This window comes from Trematomus bernacchii, unplaced genomic scaffold (genome assembly GCF_902827165.1).
Source record: "Trematomus bernacchii unplaced genomic scaffold, fTreBer1.1, whole genome shotgun sequence".
Classification (NCBI taxonomy): domain Eukaryota; kingdom Metazoa; phylum Chordata; class Actinopteri; order Perciformes; family Nototheniidae; genus Trematomus; species Trematomus bernacchii.
This window is the reverse complement of record NW_022987582.1, coordinates 6,219,964-6,239,594: the sequence shown is the minus strand read 5'-3', so window position 1 is coordinate 6,239,594 and position 19,631 is coordinate 6,219,964. Positions and strand designations below refer to the sequence as shown.

Sequence of the window (19,631 nt, the reverse complement as noted above, 5' to 3'; positions counted from 1 at the left end):
TTTTTCTTCAGTATATAAATAAAATAAGATTTCCATATCTTCAAGGACATCACATAGCCTTTTTACCAAAGGACAATTTAACCCTCTGGACTTCTTGAGTAGAAAGTTGTCCATTTCTTAATCATCCAGTGATCAAAGGACAGTAAGGCAAGTCTGCCACTTAACTCATTAGAAACTCTATCATTACTCCATTGATGAGTTCTGGTCATAATAGATTACTGGACAACAGGAACATGGAGTCTGGGTACAAGCTTCTACTATTTTCTGATTTAAAAAGCCGAAAAATAGCTTGAGCGTGACAATCGACAGAGTGTACGTTCCTAATTAACTAGTGAATAAAGAAGCGGAACAAGGTTCCCTTCCTGACAGATGCTGAGAGAAAGTACACTCCTGGGCAGGAAGTAGTTGCCAGTCATGTGAAACCACGTTTCTGTTCGGGGAGAGACCAGACAGAAGCAGAAAGAGAAAATCCACCGGGGAAAGAAAACAGATACGTTTGTCACACTTCAGCTTGCCGACTGGGAGAAAGGGACGCATAACAAGAGGACAAAGACTTAACATAAAACATCATGTCAGGTGTGTGTCTGACAGAAACTGTTGGCAGCCGCATCAACAGCAGACTACTGGACTTTAAGTGCTAAATATATATTGATTCTAACACTTGATTGTATCTCAGAGAGGATCGTGGAATCATTCCATCTAAAAACACCCACAGTTGGTGGTTTCAATGTTTTAACCCAGCAACATAAAAGGTGGACACATTCTATAATTAGGTACTTGTAGCAGATGAAACATGTTCATGAAAGAAAGCATTTAGTGTAAGCTTTATATAAAATGTCAGAGTACACAACATGCGATTGGAAGAAATCCATACAAGTTCAACCAGCGCATAAAATGTAATTAGATGCTCCTAGGACCGTGTACATGGAGGCTTTGTCCTTCTAATAATGGTACTTCTTTTCTGTTTGCAGTGTACGTGATATAATGCACTAACTATGGCATTAATGTGGGATGGGACAATTGAAGTGTCTTAGTTCAGTAGAAGTGTAAACACAGGCTGCAGCAGTGTAAACACAGCTTAATGATATTATTCAGAAAGAGTTGAATACATGGATCAGGAACAAACAGACCAGAGTCGGACAGCAGTGCAGTGAGACTAGGCTAAAAGCCATTCATTGTGATATTCAGTGTGAAGCTGATATCAGAAAGTCAATAATGTCAACACTGTATAATGTTATGAACCCAACACAGATAGAAACACTTACTGTTCTAATACAGAAGGAGGATTCACCAGATATATCATGGGTAAAGGCGAAATCCTTACCATTTAACCCCAACAGGAAAGCATAATGTCTCTCAATCATGACAAAAAATGCTTCTACAGTACCAGTACCTACAGAGGAAGACACATACTCAGTGATTTTGGGGACATTTTAAAAGTCAGTTCAGTGAACTGTGTGTCTGAATTGAAACAGGGACAGTAAAGCCACAGAAGAGTACTTGTGGTGAGGGGAAGATAACAAAAATAAAGCAAAACCAGGCAGAACTTAAGAGTTACAAGCTTTGAGTCGTAATTGGGTTTTTCTTAATGTGTGGCCACCAGGAGCTATTGTTTTGACTTGGGAGTAAACCCATGTTTTTCATTTTGAAATAACTCTTAGACTAGTGATATCACTGGTTAGTCGTCTCCTTAGTCAATGAATGGGACATTTAATCTGATGATCCATTATTTATATGATAGTCTTTAAACATAAATAAGTTGAAAAAGCTCTGTTTAGCATCCAATTGCTTTAGATTTTGGAAAAACTGACAAGTAAATTATTGAAATTAGGCAACAGGGGATCAAATGAAAGAGGCCGTTACTTTGATTGAAATAAGGGATTTCTCTAAGTTTCAAAGCTGTTGGAAAGATTTTGGATAATGTCAATACAGAACTCAACAAATTATATAAACCATAGTCCTAGTTGTTTTTCGACAATATAATGCGTACATTATTTTGCTTGATATCTTTCATTTCTGTTCTTATGAGAGGAGGTTATTGATTCTTGGTAATTATTTTGTGTAAAAAATATTAATTGTATAAGCTCAAAAGGCCTTTTAAGATTACATTGACATTAAGATTTGTCAAAATAGAAAAAAGCACAAAAATGATGAGACTGATTGAATCAAGAGTCCCAGTAAGTCATGACAGTGAGCTACCATGGAAACTGAAGCAGCTAATTAGAAATGAAATCATTCATTTGGTTAAACAGTCCTTTTTCATACTGTGACATGTCACAATGTCTTCCATCCAAAAGGCCTCGAACTCGTGTGCTTTTCCTAGTGTGATGCCAGATTGCACTGACCCTGCTTGTTTGAGGGAGGATAGAAGGAAATGATAGAAACTCATTTACTGGGAAGCAGACTAACCTGGTGGCCTCTCATTCTCTGGAAGTGTCCGATGGTGTCGCTGATGGTGTACACTCGCACGTGGCCCATGTGCAGTCGCCCCGAAGGGTACGGAAACATGGAGAGGACATAAAACTTCTTCTTCACTGAACTCTGAGGAAACAAAACAATGTAATGGGATGAAAAAAAATGTACGTAAAACTTTATTTGAATTGTGAGAAAACACAATAATGGTTAATCCATCATCAGTGGGGGGCTTGTGTACAATATGCTGCATTAACCTGACGAAGTCATGACAGGCGTAATAACTCATCTCCTACAGAGCGAGAGCACTGACTGACTTCTGGTGTGTGTCGGTGTCTGATTATAAATGGTTTACAGTCACAAGTTCACAACACAGTTACCAAGGCAACACACTAAGTACTGGTTACACCCAGTTATACGTGATTACAGGAAACCCGAGTCATGAATTTTTCAATAAATTAATTAGGGACCAGGGCTGTCTTGAATGCACTTAATCACTGTCGGCCCGTCCCAGACTGATGCACGGTGCGACCATTAGGATTTATAATCAGCCGGAGCTGCAAGCGCCAGACCCCGTTAGAGCTGGAAGGATGTGGAAGGATGTGGAAGGATGTGGAAGGATGCAAGACGACATCATTATCTAAACTATAATAATTTCATTCATTTATCTAAACTGTGCACACATACATCTATTTAACATTTTAAGTATTTACTCATTCAATGGGACTACCGGTGGTGTTCATTTTGTCAACAAAAAACATTACCCCAAACACTAAGTGTAACAATTTCAACATGCAATATCTTTGATGAAAAATGCAGTAGAAAAAATGCAATCTTTATATCTAAAAACTAAACAAAAATCCCTTTTTTTAATATATATTTTGGGCCAGAGAGTGCCTTTATTGATAGATACAGTGTTGAAAGGGGAAGACAGATGGGAGGACAAAAGGAAAGTTCCATAACAGAATTCAAAACTGCAAACTGGGCAACGGACAGCTCTTTTTGATTTAATTGAGGTCGAATATAATATGATAACTAAAACTAACTAAAACATTGGTAACAGTTTTCATTGACTTTTTCTAATAAGTTACATTTTTCTTTGACTAAAATAGACTAAAATGTCGAGGCCTTGTAGTCAACTAATATTTAACAACAAAAAACAGGATGTTTGCATTTGCCTAATTTTGCATACAACCCTAATTATTTGCACATTGAGTTGGTCTTTTACTCATGACATGGGCCTGGGAGGTAAGGATATCATAATGCACCACATTAAATGGTGATTAACATGCAATGTAGTGAAAATAAAGTCAATAGGGTGTCATATCTAAAATAAGGATAAGGCGTTTACGTGCCACAGTATCCAGGTTAACGGGATAAGGGCCTAACCAGGTTTCTAAATCGAGTGTACACACTCAAAAAATAAAGCCAATCAACCAAAAGACCATGACGAAGATGTATTTTTGGAAAATCCCAAGGTTAAAGACAATAGGTGTGAAGTGTGAAGGCCTTCTTACCTCCTTCAGTGCATCCTTCCTCCACTGTGCCATAATTCGTGGGTGCCACCATTCTTCCACCTTGCGTCGGGTCTCTGATTTGTAGTCCTTCTCCCACTCTCCCGTCTCACTGAGCAGGGTGCGGGTGCTGGGGGGGAGGAGGCGGGCCGCGGGGCTCAGGAGAGCTCCTCTTATCAGGCAGGACCGGGCAGCACCCAGGGGAACCAGAGCCAGCCTTCTCACGGACGCCTGCATGCTTCCTCACCTGAAACAGAGCAGGTACAGTTAAAGAGCGGTTCAGTGGACAGGAGGGTGCTGTCAGGGAATAAATGAAATATCCAGAGGTGGGTTGACTTCAAGATCAGAGGTGTGTTCCTGTACTTATATTTATTGTATTTCTTTCTAAGTTAATACATATTTCTTTAGCTTTTGTAATTTTTCTGCCTATTGATTCCAATGTTTTTTGTTTGTTAAATGTAGTATTTCCTATGAAATTTGGATTTGTTTTACTTAACTCTAACACAGAAAATACCTGTCTATGCTGCCCCAGAACGCCTCGTTGGAGATTTTTTTTTGACGGCAGGTTGACGTCACTAAGTCCAAATGGACCAATTGGTCCAAATGGACCAATCCGCGGAGCTCCGCACACACACTCACTCAGCCTGAGCTCACCGCGGAGCTCAGACCCCACGCAGCAACCAGGAAACGACACCAGTAATCCACCTCACACTGTCCGCTCCTCGAGCCTCACAGGGCGGACCAGCGAGCCCCGCAACGTCCCGCCAACACGGCACCCAGACCCCACGCAGCATTCTCATCTGTTTGTCATTACTGGTGTCATTTTCTGGTTGCTAACAAACGCCATTGTAAAACATAAACACTAATGTTCAGCTGTAACGGTGGCTGACCAATCAGAGCACAGTGGGCGAGCTGACCAATCAGAGCACAGTGGGCTCACAGAGCAGGAGCTCCAACAAGCCGTTTAGGACAGAGAGTGAATACACATACTATACAGAGATGCTGTATGAGAAAACTAATGTGAGTTTGGAACATTGAACAATGTAAATCTATTCTAGTAGACCTCAACAATGGAATTATGATCAGTAGAAATGGCCAAGACATGGGACCTTTAATATATGTGAATGCACATAAATGTAGTTCCTTTTGAAATGGAAATTAACATTGACCTTACGGTGTGCTACAATCTTTGAACTTCAGAAATATATTTTATTACTCATGCATTTACCAGTTTCCACCCAAAGAAAAACATAACTTATGCTGAATGTTCAGGTGAGTGCTCAGGGTAGTTTCTAATGTCGGCATGCACGATATTGACCACACTAAAAAAAAGTTAATCTAATCCACAGAAATGCTTTTACCCTCGGACAATAATTAATCACACACAATGGCTTTGTGTGCAATTCGCTCAAGCACTGAAAATGCCACAAGATGACACCCCTTCAAAATCATCACCGGTGCATGGGAGTCCGGGACCTTCGGCTCTGCAGATTTTCTCTCTCAGTTCCAACGTCAATCACACAACAACAGCCTGGCGTTGTGAAATAAGAGGTTTATTCAGCGTGATGTGATTACGCTCTGCTTTGGACAGGCTGTTCTTATTCAAGTGCATGCCAGCTCAGATGTGAGAATGACATTTTCAATCAAATTAATTACAATTATTCACCGATTTCTCTGCCACAAATCTGCTCATCAGTTTGCGCCTAAATACTCGAACAGCCTTGGGTATCTGACAGTAATTACATGTGGTAATTAAAACGGATTGAATGCTGAACTACAGGGTTATCAAAAACAGGATAAAAATGACTCATTTCTCAAATTAACAACTCAGATTTGACTGTGGGTACTTCAAAAAAGTTTGACACTCTTTTGCATGAGCACAGCAGTGAAGCTCGACCCCCCTGTGGTTCAATGTAGGTCAAACACTCAACTAGAAGTGAGAAAAACATTTTGACCCAAATTTGTCTGACAGTTTCCAAGGTAACCTGGGATATACATAAAATCTCTTCACCTCCGTGGTAGCAGAAGACGACTGTTGCTAACCCGACCCGTCCAAGAGAATATTTTTACAGCAGTGACATATCTGGATCTCAGAGAGCGAGACTTTTATAGCTGCTCAGTGAAACAAGGGGATAATTAGCACACCAGAGATACAGATATAAATGGGGTAAATACAAAGTAGGTCTGTTCATCTATAGCTGTGGGAGCAATTAAAAAGGTTGTTCTATGTTCTGTGATGTTAAGAGAAAACAAATCTGTTGATTATATCAGTGGAAATAAATGTAGACTCCTGTATGGTATGAGTCAAATCATATTATTTTCACCAGCAGATAACAATTGTGGATTACAGCAAATAAACAAAGTGCAAATTAAATGAGTGTCACTCAAATGGAAGAAACGTCAAGGATTTACTGACCAGGGGGACAGATCTTCTGAGGATAGCTCTGAGGTTTTTTTCAACTAAATGAGTGCGACACCAGAGAAGGGTGCTCGCCCCCCTCCTCTCCTCTTCTCTCACCCACCTGCTTGTGGGAATGTGTTTTTCACTAAATTCACCAGAGTATAACCTGAGTCTCGCAGCAGCCGACAATCCTCCCTCAGGCTCAGGCCGGGAGACGAGCACTCAAGGTTGTGTACATCTCTGAAGGTGCAAGTGAGTGGGCTGAGGCGAGAGACTGAGAAAATGTTTCTATGGTGACTGGGCTCAACCGTTCGGGTGTCTCCTATTCAGAGTGACTGAAAACTTCTGCAAGCAACACGCTGGTTCACCACAGCAGAGGAGGGCCAAGCTTTATCTGAACATCTGTAGCTGTTGGTCATGTCTACAGCCTGGTATCACACTACAGTACTTGTTGTACGGACTTTTCTACTTTATACTGACGAATACTGACAGTTGGAGTTCTTCTGGCTGTTGCTACACTTATCTTCAGATATTTCATCTTAAATTAGCTCATTCAATACTATATTTTATTCAGAAAAATACTTATATGGTTGTTTTATATTATGACACATTAAACACTGTTGCACTTGGGAAAGTTTGACTTTTAGAAGTTGTATTTTGTTCAACAGAAAAGGGAAAATGAATTTTAATAGATTCCAAATCAATGCAGCATTACAAAACGGGACGAGTCGGACAAACTTTAATTTTGAATTAATATTTGAATGAAAGTCTTTTGTTGCACAATTTTTTTTAGCAGAGATAAATAAATATAACAATAAATGAATATCCGTTTTACATCAAATATTCATAAATTCATGTATTGATGTTACATATTGATATTTCCTTTATAAACAAAAGGTGTGTCCTCCTCGTCCAGTATAATAATAATAATTTCAGGTACAGATTGGATTTATTGAAAATACATAATTAAAACACTGCTGATTTTTTCATAAAGATATTCATATAAAATAATAATATAAAGTACTACAAATCAAAGAAAATAAAGAGGTGTGTCTCGATTGTCCAGTGTAGGAATAATATCTGATATGGATTTGGAGCCACTTTTTAAATCTAGCTATTTAAAAAAAAAATAATAATTATCTTATGTTAAAATATGTATGGAAAAGCAATTCATGAATCATGACATAAGTAATGAAAAGAGGCGTGCCAAATAAGCTGAATAGCTGAATTTCAAGTTACTCATCGACTATAACACGTTTTTTGTCCGTTTTTGATGGTGCTAAAGTGAAACCCTGGCTCACTGCAGACAGTCTCTGAAACTGAGGAAGAAGAGAGACTGTCTGTCAAATATGTCCTTGTCTGTGTAGCAGATCCTCATCCAACACATACTTTAAAGGTGGTTCTGATCTTACTAGTTAAACATGAGGACAACTTCATGCAACGAAATTGTAACTTGCATAACGTTAGTTTCACTACACTATAATAAGATAAATGTAAAAAAAAAATACAATAGCCAATATGTGTGCTAGCATGTCATTGATTTAGATTATAGGTGTATCTTTCTGGTCCTCTGTTAGCTACAAATATAAAACGTACATCTGCTGGATTAGCTCTTGTATATCTACTACTGGTTCCCCTCGTATACTGTTAGTTATATAGCCTACATATATAGTTAAATAGATATATTTATATACTGTAACGTTACAGTCAGAGGTTGCACAGTTACAGTGAAAATGAAACTGAGGGACATTTTAGAAAAACATCAGTTTTAAGCTTCTTACTGTTTTATTTCCAGGTCCTTTAATTCCGCGTTATGATCGTGATGACATACATCCAATAGTCCATGTTATTTATGTCGTATTCATGTTTTAAATGAGCTATACATGACTTATTTCTGGGATCACGACTTCACCACAGGCGCCGCCATCTTGAATTTGAATAAACTTTATCAGCACAGTCTACATCGACAACGACAAAACAAAACCTGTATTATTTTATACCATAAGCGACATTTGTTTATACGACATGCCTTTCTGATGTGATAGTTTTTAAGATATGACTATTTTTGATTAAAACTTCTCAGTTATTTTTATGTTATTTTATTTTATATTTCAACCAGACCACTAAGGTCCTCCTTCTTTCACATGCCGAACGTGTGCGTGTGTGCGTGCGTGTGTGTGTGTGTGTGTGTGTGTGTGTGTGTGTGTCTGTTCTTGCAAGATCTTAATTGTTCTTCTCAGTTATTTAAGTGAGATGATGTCACTGCTTGTTACCTTAGCAACTCTGTAATCTCCTCCTGTTATTAATTCTCATTTTTCATTGAAAAAAATTATTACTCCAGTTAATTTACTGCCTCTAGATACAGAGCAGTGTTTTGCACATCTAAAATAACCTGAACATGCACATTTGACAGAATAAATTGCATTCATTGTCAAGAATCTCATTTTCATTTGTAATTCTGCCTGATGGGGATTCTTAAAACATTTTTTTTTTTTAAAAGGTTAATCGATTTAAACTATTGCCTGGAAAATAAATTATTAACTGATGATTTATCTGTGTCAAATGATAAGAACAACATTTGGGTTGCCAGGTTCGTAAGATTTCTATTGATGGTGTCCTTCATTGGATATATAACAAAGTTATGTTTACATTGCATAATTTATTAGTCATGGGTCTTTTACTCTGATAAACTATACAATTGTAATTTGGTATAGATGCTTTGCAGCTGTTTTGCCGTTGGTTAGTGTTGTAAAATGTTTGTTTTTTAAATTGAAAAGGGTATTTTAGAATCAGAGTCAAAAACATGTTTTTATTAATGATTCATAGACTTAAATAAAGCAATAACTTTAGATTTCCTATTAATTAACACGTTTTTTTACACTTGATAGCATCTTATAAAGAGTGCAAGAAACCAGTTGATTCTAAATAGAACAAGAAAAAAAACACATAGGCCTACATGGAATGTACATAATTTATTCTTGTATTCACAACATTTTGGCATTTAAATCAAATCAAATCACAGTCCTAGATGAAGATACTTACCAAAAATGTGGAAAAAAAAATAATAAATCCATGACACATATTTACCGCCAACAGCACTACAGAAGCTTTCATTATACATGATTTTAGAGAGGAGCCCATATTTCTTTGATGCTAACATCTAGTGTTAAGTGATTGCTGAATGAGAGAGCACCTTAACTCACTCTCATCTTCATCACATAGCAAAAGGGCTCTGAGGAGGGAGATGACGAGGAGGAGGAAAGGAGACTCATCAGAGCCCCTTCTCTACGAGTTCTCACCTTTGATTTGACATGAAGGAGTGAAGGGAAAATGGAGGTTGGGAAATTATCAGCAGGAGATAGAGTTCCCAGCCTGACGTCACAGAGCTAAACCTGCAGCTCTGCTCCGGGCTGCCGTCGTATATCAGAGCTAAGTGGGCAGCTCTGCTCAGGGCACAACAGGATGTGGATGAAGAGGAGGAATGAGAGCGGGAAATGGGTTTTTGACACAGTTGAGACACTAACTCTACACTACAGCCAGAGATCTGTCTGCAGATACAGAAGAGGCTCCCTGATGAATGTATCTCATACTCACTTCCTCATCATGATGAATGGTATTTTATTATTTGTTCAAAATTGAAATTCCTGCTGAAATCCAACACTTGGAATACATTTTTTCCTGCAGCTCTGTGTCACTGATCCTCACTGCTCAAAAGCATAACGCTGTTTCGCAAAGCTAGGAAAATATAAGAGCACCAATATGATGGATGAAAAAGCTGAACTAAGGTCAGACAAAGGTGAGCTTGAATGTCACTTTTTCAAGGCAGCCTTCATTGAAGGGCTTTCATGTTAAGAGTCAATATAACGGTTTGAACTTTACACCAGATCTAAAGCAATGGAAGAATAATCACTCACATGACAGCACAGACACCATTTTAAACGTGCAGTGTTTAACTTTGTGATTTAACCCTCCTGTTGTGTTCGTTTCCCCCCCCTTACTTTGGTGTTCGTGGTCAAATTTGACCGGTAACTGCTATTACATTAACACAAAAAACATTAATCATCACCAAATTTCATTTAACACCCTTTCAAACTGTAAATATTGTATCAGACTACTGGTATACATGAACAACTGCTGTAAATATGCAAAGAATAGACACTGAACATGTATTGCGTGTGCCAGGTGTGATCTATGTGGGGGGATGGGCACATAAGAGCGGGAAATGTATAAAATTGTGTGTGTGTGTGTGTGTGTGTGTGTGTGTGTGTGTGTGTGTGTGTGTGTGTGTGTGTGTGTGTGTGTGTGTGTTTTTTATCTGATCCGGATGGTTACTAATTCCTTTTCTTTATGGCGGTCACACCATGGGTGTTACATAGTTGACTAAATCATCCAAAATTCAGATTTGACCCGAACACAACAGGAGGGTTAGAGCATGTATCCTGACGTTCAAAACAGATCCAGTCCCTTTATATACGAGGAATGAATTTCACGAGTATGCTTTTATGAGATAAACAACATGAAAATCACATAGAAGAAACAAACACGACACAACAAAAACTCTCATGGTTTTATTCCAACCAGAGACCTACAACCTTTTGAACCCCTTTATCTTCTTGCACTTACTGTCTGTATAAAATATAAAAAGAAAAATCACAACAAAAAGATATTATTGGCCTGTAGCAAGCCCCTGAACCTAATAAAAAAAGAAAGAAGAATCTATCCCAACAGTGTGTTTACTGTTTGCTTGTGGCTTTTTTTTATACCAATAAAACTTTAAATCAACAACATAAATGGTAATATTTAAAGAAAATCTTATTTTAGCTAACTTAAAACCAGGGATGTTCCCTTTTTTGTTGAAAAGTTTTCAGGGTAACATAAACATTTGATGATGTGAGGTCTGTATTTATTCTGCTGGGGGTCGATATTCTTTCAAATGAATGGTCCTCTCACAACGTGCTGTATACACAGAAATGATAGGTATCATATAACTGGAGCAGATGGAGGCACGATGTCCTCAGGGAGCGTCTGAGTGAGCAAAGCCAATTAATTGCTGAAGCTCTGTGGAGAAAGAACAAACTGAAATAAAACTTGGAAACAGTTCTGTTAAAGTCTCATCCTCTTTCCAGCTGCCAGCTTTGTCTCTGTGCTCCACTTCTTTATATGTTACTGTAATTAAAAAAACATGGCAGGGCTCCTCAGTTTAAGTCTTTTAATCATTTATTTTTGGGTTGCATTAAAGTTTTGCATTTTCGGACTGCTAAATCGGAGTCTAAGGTACAAGCAGCCACTGTTGTTTTTCAAACAAATCACTTTTTGAAAGCAACCACTCATCCTCCTTCTCCACCCACATCCGCCTCCCCCGATCCCACACGACAAACAGCCCACGGTAATCACCCCTCTCGCCCTGTTTCGGAGGACGATTGCATTTCACTAGCAGAGAACCAGATGACAAACGACCATGTAGAGCGGCCGCAGCAGCAGTGCGTAAGCTAGAAAGCAGATGAGGGGAGAGAGGGGGGGGGGGGGGGTCTGACTTGTCTTCACCTGTCCAGGATGACCTTTGTGGACGGGGTGTGTGATTCACATGCACTTCAATGAGTTGCCGCAGAGAAGCAATCTCACACCATCTCAGCTCCCCGAGAGCGGCGAGGAGCTGATGGGCCTCTGCACGCCTCTGACTCTGATCCAGAGAGCCTGATAAGTGTGATGTTATTTCTAGGACCGGTTTCACATCGTCAACCCCTTGTGTCCTCCACTTATCTGTTATCATGGAGACCCCAGAGAGAAACACTGTGGTACAGAGGCGATGAGGAGGTTCGGATCTGGAACAAGATCTTAAAGAATCTGTCTGGCAGCGTCCCGCTCATCTTCCAATTTTTTCCAACTCAAATGCAGATTCTGCAACAGACAAGCTGTTCAAAACATTTGTTACATCTTCCCCCAGACTCCCACTCCACTTTGCCTGATTTCTGAGTAGCTCCTTTGCAATTAATGTAGCTAATTAGAGTACGACTCCTTAGATCCCTCTGCACTCTCTCACAAGATTACACTTAAACCGGCTGTAATAGAGGCAAATTACAGATACAAATACACTGAGTTTTAAATGGGTTCCTACAAATGTTCATGAGCATTTTAACAGCCCTCCTTTCACTTAAAGCTTAACACTGAGTAATTGGGATCTGTTTAACAATTATGAGCAACGGTTGAAAGTGACTATTTACTCTCCATTTTGGTACAGTATATGCTCACTTTTGAGATTTCAAGAGTGACATCAGTAAACATAATCAAACTATAGATAACATTCAGTGACACACACAGTTCCATATAGGTTCAGTAGTTTGATTGATAGGTACTAGGGTAATATTTTACCTGTTCAGTTTACAGTTTGGTTACCTGTCCTTTCGGCCTGCAGGCATCAGCTCATACTCTTTGCTAATGGTGTCTTTTGTGTCACAGCTGATTTTAGGATCTGCTTTTTCCTCAAATATTTTCCTGAAAAGAAGATGGGGGCAGAACGGCAATTACTTTTCCAGATCTTCTGATCAGGAGTTGTGATTTAGATTTAACAGATAGGTTACGAAACACTGATGTGAAGCCATAAAGAATAATACATTCAAAGGCTGCCCATAAAATATTTGTATCCACTCTAAGTAACACGAGCCTTCACAGAAAAGCAGACATTATACTGCAGATTTGCAAACCATACTCCACTTGATGAGCCCATTGTAACTGTGAATCACGGTAAATACCTACTTGTACGTTGTAACCTCTTCAACTCTCTCCACACTGACAATTGTGCTGTGGTTCACCAACAGACCTATGATCAAGACCATATCTTTCTTTTTTTTATGTTTACCATTCAGTTATGCCCCTCACACCACTGCATAAACTCTTCTATCTCTGAACTTCTATAAAGCGTCTGAATCTTTTTTCAGTAACTTTATATTACATTGTTATTTCCTATGGAAAATGCATGGTACTATATTCCACAATATAAGGGTTCACCTCCCTCTGTTTCAGCGTGTGTAACAGGATCTGAGGATGTATTGTGTTAAATGCTGAGCCATAATCCATTTTCATTCGTTTAGGAAAAAATGTAGGATTTTTAAGGGGCATTATAATAAAGTGGGTTGTAGTGTCTACCATCATACTTAGCAAATTGGTATTTGATGACCTTTAATGTCAGTCCACACAGTCTGAAATCAGTATTTTCTTACGTAATTCTTTACGTATGTGGCCAGTGTGCGTCATACATTTGTAATCCACTATATTTAAGGGAGCTACCACTGTGCTGTAACTTATTTGACATCTAGTTTAAACTTAATTTCTAAAGGACACAAAAACGCTTTCAAACTAAAAAACATTGTGCTGGTAATATGTCTTAATATTTTCATTACAGGATTTGAATAAAGTATTTTTACATTATAATATTGCTAATAGTGATTAAGCATTGCACTTCCATAAAGCTAGGACTCACAAGAAATAATCAGAAGAAACACATCAACAGCGAAGCAGAAGAGGCCAAAGAAGTGCAAAAGGTGTCCAAATGTGTGAAATAAGTTAAATAAAGATGAGTACTTTATCCTATAAGTGATATGGGTTGTTTTGCAGGTGTTGATGAGGCCCGAAGGTCTGGATTTAATAAATACATCAAATCCACTAATTGATGATCCTTCTGTGCTACAGTGCTAGGATCCAACTAATGCTTGGACTGTATTATTCCTTTATAAGAGAAATTAGAGAAGAAGAAACTCTGTGGTGTGTGATTCACTTTAATAGACAGAGTGGATGTGGATTTCTTTTGATAGACAGAACCTGAACACAACGCTGTTATGAATAATTGTGCCTGCAATATTCTTGGCAATGGCACCGAACATGACAATAACAGCGATGATGATGATGTTATTCGTTTTTTTATTGTTATCAACACTGATGCTTCTCTGCTTCTAGAAAAACTGCCTGTTTTGTTGCCGTGGTGATGAGTCCTGGCAGTGATTGGTGTGTGACAGAACGCCAGGAGAAAGGCAGGGGATTCAGATGTAAAAGGACCAGCTTGAAAATGATGTACGTAGCCGAACCCTCAGCTTGTAATGAAGTCAGTGGTGTGTGTGTGAGGTGCGGGGTTCGACTAATGGTGTCTGATCCACAGAGCCACTAACAGCTCCTTCTTTCAGTTTCCTGAATAAAGAGCTACATTTTAAGAAAAATAAATCTTTCATACATTCTCTTTTGGCACTAGAGACTTTTATCTTAGTCCAATTTGCATTTTTGTCACCAAAGCAATTTACATTTTTATAGCATAATTAATGAACAAGAAAGTCATTTACATTTTCTTGCTCTGCTCACCAGTACACTGTCTAGACTAGAGCATATCTGATGCGGAGCCCGGCTTTTGGCGACGTCTGGGATTGTTTTTCAGCACCTGAGAGATGTCTGTCTGTGCAGAAAGAGATGCAGACAACTACATGATTGTTTTTAAGTAAAATGTTGAGTAGAATAAGCTGTCATCATCAAACGGAGACATGGGGACGAGGGCTTTCAGGTGCAAATTGACACCAAAGCGTCTTTCACTTCACATCAAATACACCTCAGGAGCTTCTGGAGCAAATTACCTAATTTAAACAGCGCAGAAGAAAACAATTCATACAAGTAGCATTCGTATTTTGGAGCCTGCAAAGATGAAAGAAAAAATTCATCACGATTTTGCCTCTGGTCAATGACCTCGTTCTGTTAATAGCTTATTATCTTTCCTGATGCATTATTTATACAGTGTCAGGAGGAGTATTCTGGTAAAAGGCATAACTGTTTCCTTGTTAAAAGCTATTTCAATCTTGAAACTGTGTTTACCATTACATTACATTACATGTCATTTATTAGACGCTTTTATCCAAAGCGACTTACATACATTCAGTACTGTGGACAATCCCCACAGGAGCAATTTGGGGTGAAGTATCTTGCCCAGGGACACAACGACATGCTGACTGCAGTGGGACTCAAACTTGCTACCCCTTGATTTGAAGTCCAGCTCTCTATCCACTGAGCCACAGCCGCATCGAATCAGGATGCATGGACAATTAAGTGATGGACATCTAAAGCCATCTCATGTTACTCATCTATAAAGCTCTGTTGAAGCTCCCAGAATACCTACGGCTTCTTGTCTCATATACATTTAATAAGTCCAATTCAGAAATTACTTAACCTTACATATCCCTGATGTACACACTAATGTTGGCAATGAACTACAAACTGCCCTCAAATTAGAGTCTGACCTTTCGCTTGGAGATGTTTAAGCTTTATTATCTGATGCAAAAAGGGGGAAAAAACGTTTTTAACTTCTGTATGTAGCACTTCTGGCTCATTTCAAACGAACGCACAGCGCTTACAGTGATTTGGCATATTATAAGCTATACTTGCAGGACTCTTGCAGTTTGTATTGAATTGCAAGAAGCTTTGAATAAAAACATCAGCTAAATGAAATGTAAAGCATTTTTAGGATTATTTTGTTAATATCTTGCTGTTTGTGTAGTTGTTGTTTTTTTTTGCTGATTGTGTTTAGTTTATTGTTCTTGATATCAGGTATTGATATCTTAAAACCAATGACACTTTCTGATTAAATGTTTTTAGGAGGAGGTGATAGTGTCTCTAAAAAGAGATGAGAGCAACACCTAAACAATTTAAAAGGTTTGAGCCTGAGTGTATAAAAGTGTTTTTTAGGATCCAGGGTGGACTTTGAGCTCAGTGAGATTCTGGCCAAAGCTGGCTCACCCGGTGGCCACAGCTTGAAAAACTCGTTGCCAAAATGGTCCAGGTGTTCAATGCTTAAACTTTTATTACAACTACACACAATTGAGATTAACTGCAGCTGTGTCCCCAGCTGTTAATGTAATCAGATTTGCTGCTTGTTACAGAGCGTTGGATCCAAAACACAAAGAGGGTGAGGGACGGTGAGTGTGTCCTCTTCAGATACAGCAGCCAGGTGACAGCCACTGTGAACAAACCCCTGCTGCTGCAGCTCAGAGGAGGAACATGTTTATTGATGGGTCTCGCTGCCCCTGAGTGCACAACAGAGAAACAAACAGCAACGTACAGAGAGCTCTCAGTGAGGAGAGCAGATGAACAAACAAGGACCTGGATTACACACCGATTGTTGGGTTTACCTCTCAGAGATGATTTATTATACATGCCTGATATAACACTCATACAAAGTTGGATCGTTTTATTGTTTTGTGTATCTATATACAAAATGTCACAAAGTATGTCACCGTAAGTAACCATGGTAACTAATGAATCCACGGTCGTGGTAGGATAATTTACGTTGAACAAAAATTAGAAATACTGCAAAAATATATAAATAAGCAAACTTTCAGAATTTAAATTGCACTCAATTTGCAGGTCCATTTCAGAATAATATATTATTGAGTAACATTAACTGATGCATTAATGTGTTCATCAGATATAGTAAACAAGGGTTTATAACTGGGGGATACTTTAATCTATCATAATCTATCACTTTTTAATATTTGATGTATACCTTATTTTAATAATCTGGATCTGTAAAGTAACTATAGCTGTCACATACAAAGTAGAACAATGGCCTAGTACCTCACATGTGCACTTATAGGCAAAGTATTTAAGTGAACTTGATTTGTTACCTTCTGGTTAAACAGCCCAGACAAGAGTTGATTTCATCACAACTAATTGAAAAATACAAATGTCAGATTTTATGGTGGTGATATTTGGCATAAAAAATATCCTTGCATTTTTGTAAATCACTGAATGGAGGGAAACATGTGTGCAGTTAGACTAATAACTACAGCTTAGTAGGACAAATGTTGATGTGAAAGTGAAAGAGCAACTTGCCCTTGCTTCATCACCACTGCTGAGGTGCTCTTGGGCAAGACACGTAAGCCCCTACTGGTTCGGTGGGGTTAAAGGTCCCAAAGGTAATCTCTCCTACGTGGGATGCAGGTTAACTTCTGATCGTTTGGCTCAATCACAATGGTGAAAGTCACTGATGTAACCTTTGTTACCTGAAATCACATCATGTCTCTCATGTTATTAGGGATGTCAGAGCTCAATTACATTTAAATAGTATTTTACAAAATAAAAAAATGTGTTAAAGGTCCCATGTCATGCTTTTCCGGTTATTACCCGTCCCCTTGTGTGTTATGAAGGTTTTTATGCATGTAAACGGTCTGCAGAGTCAAAAACCCTCAAAGTACACCCTGTAGCGAGTAAAACTCTAACACAGACCTCCCCAAAACGCCTCGTTGGAGATTTCTCATTTTCCATTGTTTACTTCCTGGGTACTCTGACGTGGGGATACCCAGAGGCCACACCCTCTGCCAGCCTTTCACGAAACAAAGCTTCCCAAACCTTTCAGCGATTCATGCCGGATATGTACAGCGTAGGGCACTGAAGAACGATGCTGTTCCTACTTTGTTTGGACCAGCGGGAGATTCGGGTACACAACCTGTAAGTATTCATTGTTGTTTGTGTATTTATGATGTTTAAAACAAACAAGATATCTACCCCGACTGTTTAAATGGGCGAACGTTTTTCGGACTACTACGTTGGGATCGCGGAGAAATGCTCTCCGCAGACCGATGCTCACAGCGTTATAAACCTTTTTCTTACTCAATATCAAGCCACACTTATTGTTTTTACTTCGGCTGTGAGTGTTTGTGTGTGCTCAGGATGAGTTTCGCTTGTTCTCCTGTATCGCCGACACGGAAGCCTGTCTGCTCCTGCAGCAGCTCAAAGCAGCAACGAGCCTCGCAAACGTCGCGACCAATCAGAGCACACTGGGCTCACAGGGAGGGGGGGGGGGGGGCAGGAGCTCCAACAAGCCGTTTAGGACAGAGAGTGAATACCGGTGAATACACATACTTTACAGAGATGCTGTATGAGAAACCAATGTGAGTTTGGAAAATTGCACAGTATAAATCTATTTTAGTATACCTCAACAATGGAATTATGATCAGTAGAAATGGCCATGACATGGGACCTTTAAGCATTTTTATACTTTATATATTTTTTCTACAATAGATTAAAGGGCTGTATACCCACTGGTCACTGAACTCATGTCCTGGGGCTGCTCAGCTAAGAAAGTACATAAAGTGGGTATTTAGTTTGGAAATTCCAATATCTTTTATGTCAACATATTTAAATTTGATTCATTTCAAGCTAACAAAATAATCACATAGACAGTGGCGACTGGTCATTAGGGGCAGGTGGGGCACAGCCCCACCTAGTGTCAGCAGAAAGTATTACAAATAATGATTACAAAAATGCAAAAAAAAAAATAAAAAAAAATATAAAATATATTTTAAGATCATATTTAATCATCTGATTCGTCTGTACATTGCTGTTTTAGTCTGTGTTCTTCTAATTAGTGTGTCTACAGTCACAGTGTGTGCCTATTGAGCTGTTTAGAGCCATGTGGGACAAAACCTGATTATGCCCCTTCCTCTCGCTGTGAAGTGAACGTGACTGTAAAAACTACACTGCGCATGCTCAGAGTATTTTGTAATGTAATGTGTGTGGCAAAAAAATAATGACCAGAGAGGCACGGAGCTACCATCCCCACCATACGTCATCTCAAATCATTCAGAGCTGATTGGCTGTAAGTACGTGTGCCGCGAAAAGTGTGCTGTGTGAAGTGGAGACGAGAGAGCTGCAGTGCGCAGTGGCGCGTCCTAAAACCAGGAAGTAAGCACAAAAAAGCAATGAGATTTCTCCAGAGGATTTTAGAAAATAGCTCAAAATAAGATCTGTGGGAAACGTACCTGTTAGATAAATGCACGTTTTGTTCAGCCGGATAATATCCACATGTCTACCCTACTTTTATAATTTTTTTATCATAAATCTATGGATTAGATTTATGATAGACTTTTGAAACTACAAGAAGATAAGGAGGACTTTTACAAAAAAGTAATAGAAATGTTTGTCCAGAAGGATAGGCAAATGGACTTCATCTTCAAGTCAAGGTAAGACCGCCATTTTATTGAAAATGGGATTTTACTATGAGAGAACAATTCAATATTTAAATGATACAATTACATTTTTTGGGTATCCTTTTGTTGAACTGTCTGTTTAAAATTAATCGAAGCATCAGACAAAAAAAGCTTTTGAAAATAATATTATATTTTGGTTTAGGTCAAAATATAATATTTGTAAACCTGAAGAGTCAGTGCCAGTGCCTCACCAGCCATGAACCTCACTGCACGTCACTGCAGAAGCTTATATATAGACATCTAAGTTTTTTGTGCCCCACCACTTTTGTACATATAAAAACGCCACTG

At 38.8% G+C, this 19,631-nt stretch overlaps 1 protein-coding gene across 1 annotated transcript in view; it reads right to left on the bottom strand.

The window, feature by feature from the left end:
* lars2 (leucyl-tRNA synthetase 2, mitochondrial) overlaps nt 1-8,251 on the bottom strand; it is a 30,680-nt gene extending 22,429 nt beyond the window's left edge. The window contains exons 1-3 of the mRNA XM_034127515.1: nt 8,109-8,251; nt 3,930-4,173; nt 2,410-2,541 (exon numbers count right to left, since the gene is read on the bottom strand). Coding sequence (XP_033983406.1) covers nt 2,410-2,541; nt 3,930-4,163 — 366 coding nt within the window. The 5' untranslated portion in view covers nt 4,164-4,173; nt 8,109-8,251. The remainder of the gene's footprint in view (nt 1-2,409; nt 2,542-3,929; nt 4,174-8,108) is intronic.
* Nucleotides 8,252-19,631: the final 11,380 nt, after the last annotated feature.